Raw genomic sequence first — 8467 nt, 5'->3', positions numbered from 1 at the left:
CCCCACTGTCTGAAACACTCATCCAGACATTCCTCTGAGTAACCCCACTGTCTGAAACACTCATCCAGACATTCCTCTGAGTAACCCCGCTGTCTGAAACACTTATCCAGACATTCCTCTGGGTAACCCCACTGTCTGAAACACTCATCCAGCCATTCCTCTGAGTAACTCCGCTGTCTGAAACGCTCATCCAGCCATTCCTCTGGGTAACCCTGCTGTCTGAAACACTCATCGAGACAGTCGGCTTGTTTGTCATAGTCACTCTGTGTACTACAAATCCTGTGTATGCAACTGTATTGGCTGATGGGGAGGATCTTTTTTAGGGGTGTAGGGTGGAAGCTGTCTCGGCGTAACAGGGAATTGCTGTCAGTCGGCTTCCTGTATAGGTCTGTGCTAAAGCCACACCCTCCCTCTTAATCAAAAACCAGATAACTTGTTTCATGTTCATCAAAGGTGAGGGTGAATTTCAGATGTTCACTGCTTGTATTGGTGAAAATGTAGCCTTCTCCAGAGCCTGATGAGGTGCTAGAATGGTTTGTTAGGGCTGACAATCACATTCTTCTCTAACAACCCCACATAGAGATTGGCATAATTAGATGCTATTTTTAAAACTACAATGACCATAATGCACTGTGTGTCTACTTGTCTTGTCTGTTTATTTTACACCTGCTATGTAAGAGACAGAATAATGCACAAAGGTCAATGCTATCTGGGATCCTTAGGACATCCCTACCCTAAACTTAACCCCTACCTAATGATTTTAAATGTCAACTTCAAAGGGCTAAGGATATCCCAAGGATGTATCTCTACCTGAAAATACATGATCTAAGTGATTGATAGTTGGTATTCATCAGTTATAAAGCCTAATTCACTTTAATGAACTACTAAAATAGTGATTTTGTCAGACAGCAGCTATACCCTTTATTGACTGACTGATCCATTCATCCTTCCATCCCTCCTCAGCCTTCCTCTCCTCTAAAGACCGAGTGAGGGTGGAGCTCAGTCAGAGAGCTGTTGAGGCACTGGTTAGGAAGAACACTTCTACAGCCAGAGAGGTGAGAGGTCACACTTGGTTTAGATAGTAAATATTTATGTCCCCTTAGTGGTTCATCACGTCAGCAAAGGGGAATATGTTCCATCATCTATGTTAATTTACATTAGTGCAAATTGTCCACTGATATTGGTGTAATTTCTCACCCCTTTTGGCTGTATAAAAGTTAATTTCCCCTCAGGCACACACATTTGTTCTTTGTTATTACCTGAGCTACTGCCTGTTCACCCCGCTATCATCCAGAAGGCAAGGTCAGTACAGGTCTACTAAAGATGGGCCCGAGAGACAGAAGCTGTTTTTCAATCTCAAGGCCATCAGAATGTTAAATAGCCGTCACTAACACAGAGAGGCTACTGCCTACATACACAGACTTGAAATCATTGGCCACTTTAAGGAATGGAACACTAGTCACTTTAATAAGGTTTACACATCTGGCATTACTCATCTCATATGTATATACTGTATTCTATCCTATTCTACTGTATCTTAGTCTATGCATTACTCATCTCATATGTACATACTGTATTCTATCCTATTCTACTGTATCTTAGTCTATGCCGCTCTGACATCACTCGTCCAAATATTTATATATTCTTAATTCCATTCTTTAGATTGTGTGTATTGTTAGATATTACTGGACTGTTGGAGCTAGAAACACAAGCATTTTGCTACACCCGCAATAACATCTGCTAAACAAGTGTATGTGACAAATAAAATGTGATTTGATGTATATAGGTCTGGTGTTGGTCATTCTACACTCTGTGTTCTACTACCCAGGTCTGGTGTTGGAGATAATTCCACACTCTGTGTTCTACTACCCAGGTCTGGTGTTGGAGATTATTCCACACTGTGGATCTCCTGCATGTATTTTCTGATGTTTAATCAGACCACTTGAATGAGAGTATCTCTTGTCACATTGCTCTCAGCTATATGACTGCTCTCTTGTGTGTAGTTTCTGGTGTAATTTCAGGGAGCTTGACCGAGTAAAACTCTTCCCACATTGATCACAGCTATAAGGCTTCTCTCCTGTGTGTGTTCTTTGGTGTCTATCCAGGCTGTTTGACTGAGAAAAACTCCTCCCACATTGCTTACAGCTATATGGCTGCTCTCCTGTGTGTGTTCTCTGGTGTGATACCAGGTTGTTTGACTTAGTAAAACTCTTGCCACACTGATCACAACTATAAGGTTTCTCTCCTGTGTGTACTCGCTGGTGTATTTTAAGTTTTGATGAAGATTTGCAATGTTTCCCACAGTCAGAGCAGTAGATAGATTTCTTCCCTGTGGGTTTCTGCTGGTGTTTCTTGAGAAATTCTGATCGGGAGAGAGTCTTCTCTGCCTCGTCAGCTTCATGATGTTGTTGAGGCTCCCCAGAGGATCCACGATAGTCATGTCTCTCTCCTGTGTGAATGACAAAGTCAGACAGATGATTAAAGGCCAACAACAGCAGAAATCCACTGTTTATTTGAGGTAAAAGGTGATGCCCAGAGCGTACCCATGAAGTTGTACAACAATTGACATCTGTTAAATGATTTGACAGTTGACAGAGGACCAGGGCACAAATAATAATATAAATCAATAATTTTGCTTTTTATGCCATCTTACAAATAAAACCTTTGTTCATTGAAAATTGTGAATAACTCACCACAGGTTAATGAGAAGGGTGTGCTTGAAAGGATGCACATAACTCTGCAATGTTGGGTTGTATTGGAGAGTCTCTGTCTTAAATCATTTTCCACACACAGTCTGTGCCTGTAGTTAGTTTCATGCTAGTGAGGGCCGAGAATCCACTCTCACATAGATTGCCAAAGCAGGATACTCTGAGCGCAGCCCAATCCTTCTGATTAAATAATATTTTCACAGAACCGCTTGTTGCAATTTCGAAGAGGTTCTCTTGTTAAGATATCGGTAAGTGGACTGGAGGCAGGGCATGAAAGGGATAACAGTTGTTTGTGTCATCCGTTTCGGGAAAGTACCTGCGTAATTGCGCACCCAACTCAGGTGCTTCGCTATATCACATTTGACATTGTCCGTAAGCTTGAGTTCAATTGCACACAAAAAAATCATACAATGATGGAAAGACATGTGTGTTGTCCTTGGTAATGCAGACAGAGAACAGCTCCTACTTCTTAAATCATAGCCTCAATTTTGTCCCGCACATTGAACATAGTTGCGGAGAGTCCCTGTAATCCTAGATTCAGATCATTCAGGCGAGAAAAAACACCACCCAGATAGGCCAGTCATGTGAGAAACTCGTCATCATGCAAGCGGTCAAACAAGTGAAAATTATGGTCAGTAAAGAAAACGTTAAGCTCGTCTCTCAGTTTAAAAATACTTTGCCCCTTGATAACCAGCGCACTTCTGTATGTTGTAAAAGCGTTACATGGTTGCTGCCCATATCATTGCATAGTGCAGAAAATACACGAGAGTTCAGGGGCCTTGCTTTAACAAAGTTAACCATTTTCACTGTAGTGTCCAAAACATTTTCCAAGCTGTCAGTCATTCCCTTGGCAGCAAGAGGCTGTTGGTAGATGCTGCAGTGTACCCAAGTGGCATCGGGAGCAACTGCTTGCACGTGCGTTACCACTCTACTATGTCTCCCTGCGCCATTAGTACAGATACCAACATGAGCAGCAGCTACGTTTGGCTACATATATTAGTGGAATTCCCACGAGAGAGTAACGGTTAATGTGATTGGAAGTTAATTATTTGACTAAGCTACCTGTATTTGACATTGTGTTGCTATTTCGCTGAACACTAGATGGTTTAATTGTATTTTTGGCAATGAAACGAGGCTACTCGGGTGAGAAAAATACCTCACCCAAATGTAAAGCCACGTTGGAAAATATAAATTGACTGTTTGAAAATGTGAAGAAAATGTATAATTTGCACATTTAAAAAAAATGTGAATCACATTATTACTTGGAGTACCCCTGACGGCATACTCCAGTTTGGGATTACCTGCCATAGACCTACTGTAGGACCCATAACTTCAGCTAACAATAACATAGACCTACTGTAGGACCCATAACTTTACCTAGCAATAATACAGACCTACTGTAGGACCCATAACTTCAGCTAACAATAACATAGACCTACTGTAGGACCCATAACTTCAGCTAACAACAACATAGACCTACTGTAGGACCCATAACTTTACCTAGCAATAATACAGACCTACTGTAGGACCCACAACTTCCCCTAACAACAACATAGACCTACTCTAGTACCCATAAAGTCACCCTAACAATAACATAGACCTACTGTAGGACCCATAACTTCAGCTAACAACAACATAGACCTACTGTAGGACCCATAACTTTACCTAGCAATAATACAGACCTACTGTAGGACCCACAACTTCCCCTAACAACAACATAGACCTACTCTAGTACCCATAAAGTCACCCTAACAATAACATAGACCATAGACTATAAATCATTTAATATTTCAGGTGAAACATGGAAACTAAAATGTCTTTGTCATGATATTTCATAACCTGGTCACCAGATAATTTTGTTAATAATCCCACTAGGCTACTCTGTAATGTGTTGTCATTCTAAATGTCCTGAATAAAGGAAAATAGCTCTGTGTGTTGTACAATAGCCTATCCATCAAGGAACATTTCTCTACACATTATGAGGAAAGTATCTCTGTGTCCAAACCGACAAACGAGACCCGACAGTAAATCAAGCAGACAATAACACATTATAAACATCAATTTGTTAGGGATGTTGGATCCAACATGGAGCACGGCATAACTGTCTTTACCAGAGTAATGAATGAAGAAGCACTTTGGTTGTTGTTGCATGTCGTGACGTTTGTCATTTCACTGTCAATCAGAAAATGATTTCCTGATTCACTTGATGATAGTTAAACATGTGACTGTAACAAAATAGCTACAGTATTAAGAATGTCTAATTCTTATAGAACCACGTTAATGACAGTATCCATTTGGGTGTTGTCAATAAAGTTAAGGTGACTCTCGGTTAGAACCATTGAGTAGTGCAAAATCTGAAATTATTCAGGATTTCTGTGACCATGAAAACTGTTTTCTCAGCGTAATTTAAGGAGACACTAAATGTTACGTAGGTAGAGTACATTTCAGAGATCTGAATACAAAAAACTGTAGGAAAACAAAAACAACCTAAACTACAAGGCCAAATCTACACTGGAGGAGCTTACCAAGATGACATTGAATGTTCCTGAGTGGCGAAGTTACAGTTTGGACTTAACTTGTCTTGAAAGTCTATTGCAAGACTAGAAAATGGCTTTCTAGCAATGATCAACAACCAACTTGACAGAAAGGGAAGGATTAAAAAAAAGAATAATGAATATTCACATGAAGATCAGTCACCTATTGGATGACATCACAACTTCCCATCAAGCAAACTCCTTTAAGGCCTTACTATGACATCACTCACTCCTTCTAGTTTCCAGTTGTCTAAAAAAATATATATTTTGCTCAAAACATTTATTTGTTTCCCTTTAGTGTGTTTATACTTTACTGTATTTATATATCACGTTTCAACAGGAAAAGTTCAAATCATTGGAGGACATCATGAACAATTCAGACAGTACAAAAACATATTCAAGTGTAGAATGCCCTTTTAAAAATCACACATTAGTTCAACAACAGCAGAGTTTGTGCCCCTATTAAGATAGTACTCACTGTATTTACTGGTGTTAATCAGATCAATGCCCCTGTTATGATAGTACTCACTGTATTTACTGGTGTTAATCAGATCAATGTCCCTGTTTTATTAGATAGTACTCACTGTATTTACTGGTGTTAATCAGTTCTCCAGTCTTCTCTTCTTCGTCCTCCTCCAATGTGACAGTAATCTCCCCCTCTTCATCCTCCACTCCCAAAACGGCGTCTTCCTCCTCTTCTTTCACTCTGAAGGCGTCATTCTCTTCCTCCTCTTCTTTTACTGTAACATCCTCCTCTTTCTCTTCCTCCTCTTCTTTTACTGTAACATCCTCCTCCTCTTTCACTCTGAACGAGTCTTCCTCTTCTTTGACTGTAACGGCTTTCACTTCTTCTTTCACTGTAACAGCCTCACCCTCTACTTGTTTTTGTATTGTAACATCCTTCTCTTCCTCCTCCTCCTTGACGAGAGCTTCCTTCTCCGTCCAGCAGACATCCTCTTCTTTAACAGGAGGAGAGTAGCTTAGTGAAGTCATGGTCGGGGATAATAGCTTGTTAGCATTAGCGACTAGACTAGTGCTAACTTAACCAGCCAGCTAGCTAGACTTATAACGTAAATATTAAATTAAATGAGGTAGCTAGTTGTTTACACATACGTATGTTTAAAGCATAGTGGCAAATAAACCACGAAATTGTCTAAAGAACTTGAATGTTCCGACTTTGTTGGCTAGCGAGCAACCGAGGTGGCTGCAGTTGTTGAAGAAGCGTTCCACTAGATAATACGTCACAGCAGAAACATCGCCTGAAAAACACATATCGCCATCTGCTGTCTGGAGGGAGGAAACGCAGTTGAGGGTGGAAAACTTTTTTTTTTCCTTCAATAAATTATAATATTATAAAGCAGTTTAGGGAAACGTTTTTTTCCTCTCCATTAAATATGAATATTATATCAACACGTACAAAGAGCAACAAGTGTTGTTTGATTAGTTCAGAGTTTTTATGAGAATTTAAAACAAACTCTACATCTACTCCACATCTGTATTTCTGATTCAGTCAAATAACTAGATATCAAAATAAGCACCTACCCTTGATAAAGATTAGCAAAAATACCTGTATAAAATAAATAAACTTTACCCACTACCAGGATATTTTAGCCCAAAACCTGGTTACCTATCTGCTAGGAGGCTGAAACTTGGCCATACGTGGATCTTCCAGCAAGACACATCAACATCCAGGAAGAAATGGTTAATTGGGCACAAACTCAACATTTTCAATGGCCATCTCAGTTGTCAGACTTGAACTCCATTGAAAACCTGTGGTTTGAATTGAACAGGGCAGTACATAAGTGCAGACTAAATAAATCAAGGACCTGGAGAGATTCTGTATGGAGGAATGGTCTAAGATCCCACCCAATGTGTTCTCTAATCTCATAAAACATTTCAGTGTCATTATCCTCCTGAGGGGAGGGTGCTGGAGTATTGAAAACATGGGTGGCAAAAATTCAGACCCCTACCTTTTGAGAATTACATGTTAAACTATATATTTTTCTCTGAGCAATTGTATTCGTATAAAATAATATAATTTCCCTTTATTTTTTTTACATACAATATAGCTCAGTATTTGAATTCTTTATTTTATAGAGTCGTTTATCTCATCTTTATCAAGGGTGTCAACAATTCGTTCCCCCACATTCCTCCATATTGCTGCCCCATGGCGTAACAATACATCATGTAGATGTATATAATGAACAGACTAGGTCTATACTGCTCCTACATGGTGTAACAATACATCATGTAGATGTATATAATGAACAGACTAGGTCTATACTGCTCCTACATGGTGTAACAATACATCATGTAGATGTATATAATGAACAGACTAGGTCTATACTGCTCCTACATGGTGTAACAATACATAATGTAGATGTATATAATGAACAGACTAGGCCTATACTGCTCCCGCAGTGCATTCAGAAAGTATTCAAACCCCTTCAATTTGGCTACATTTTGTTACGTTACACTGTCAGCCTTATTCTTAAATGGATAAAAAATACTCATCAATCTACACACAATACCCCCTAATTCAGAAAGTATTCAAAGCACTTCAATTTGGCTACATTTTGTTACGTTATCATGTCAGCCTTATTCTTAAATGGATAAAAAATACTCATCAATCCACACACAATACCCCTTAACACGTTTTTAGATTTTTTTTGCTAATTTATTAAAATAAACTGAAAAATCATATTTACATAAGACTCTTTGTATTTTGTTGAAACACCTTTGGCAGAGATTACAGCCTTGAGTCTTCTTGTGTATGACGCTACAAGCTTGGCACACCTGTATTTGGGGAGTTTCTCCCATTCTTCTCTGCAGATCCTCTCAAGCTCTGTCAGGTTGGATGGGGAGCGTCACTGCACAGTCATTTTCAGGTCTCTCTAGAGATGTTCGATCGGGTTCAAGTCCGGGCTCTGGCTGGGCCACTCAAGGTTATTCAGAGACTTGTCCCGAAGCAACTCCGCCGTAGTCTTGGCTGTGGGCTTAAGGTTGTTGTACTGTTGGTAGGTGAACCGTTGCCCCAGTCTGAGGTCCTGAGTTCTCTGTAGCAGGTTTTCATCAAGGTTTTCTCTGTACTTTGCTCCGTTCATCTTTCCCTCAATTCTGATTAGTCTCCCAGTCCCTGCCGCTGAAAAACATCCCCTCAGCATGATGCTGCCACCACCATGCTTTACGCCAGGCAAGACGCTTGGCATTCAGGCCAAAGAGTTC

General features: G+C 39.9%; 1 protein-coding gene across 1 annotated transcript; it reads right to left on the bottom strand.

The window, feature by feature from the left end:
* Window positions 1-1439: 1439 nt before the first annotated feature.
* LOC110487390 (uncharacterized) lies at window positions 1440-6485 on the bottom strand. The gene is made up of 2 exons (XM_090196079.1): window positions 5827-6485; window positions 1440-2449 (listed from the first exon to the last, which is right to left on the bottom strand). Exons 1-2 carry the CDS (start codon window positions 6233-6235, stop codon window positions 1974-1976), a joined length of 885 nt encoding a protein of 294 aa, XP_090052205.1. The 5' UTR covers window positions 6236-6485; the 3' UTR covers window positions 1440-1973.
* Window positions 6486-8467: the final 1982 nt, after the last annotated feature.

This window comes from Oncorhynchus mykiss, chromosome 13, assembly GCF_057628025.1.
Source record: "Oncorhynchus mykiss isolate SJ-2025 chromosome 13, ASM5762802v1, whole genome shotgun sequence".
Taxonomy (NCBI): domain Eukaryota; kingdom Metazoa; phylum Chordata; class Actinopteri; order Salmoniformes; family Salmonidae; genus Oncorhynchus; species Oncorhynchus mykiss.
Note: the sequence above shows the minus strand (reverse complement) of the source record. Positions and strands in the feature narration are given on the sequence as shown.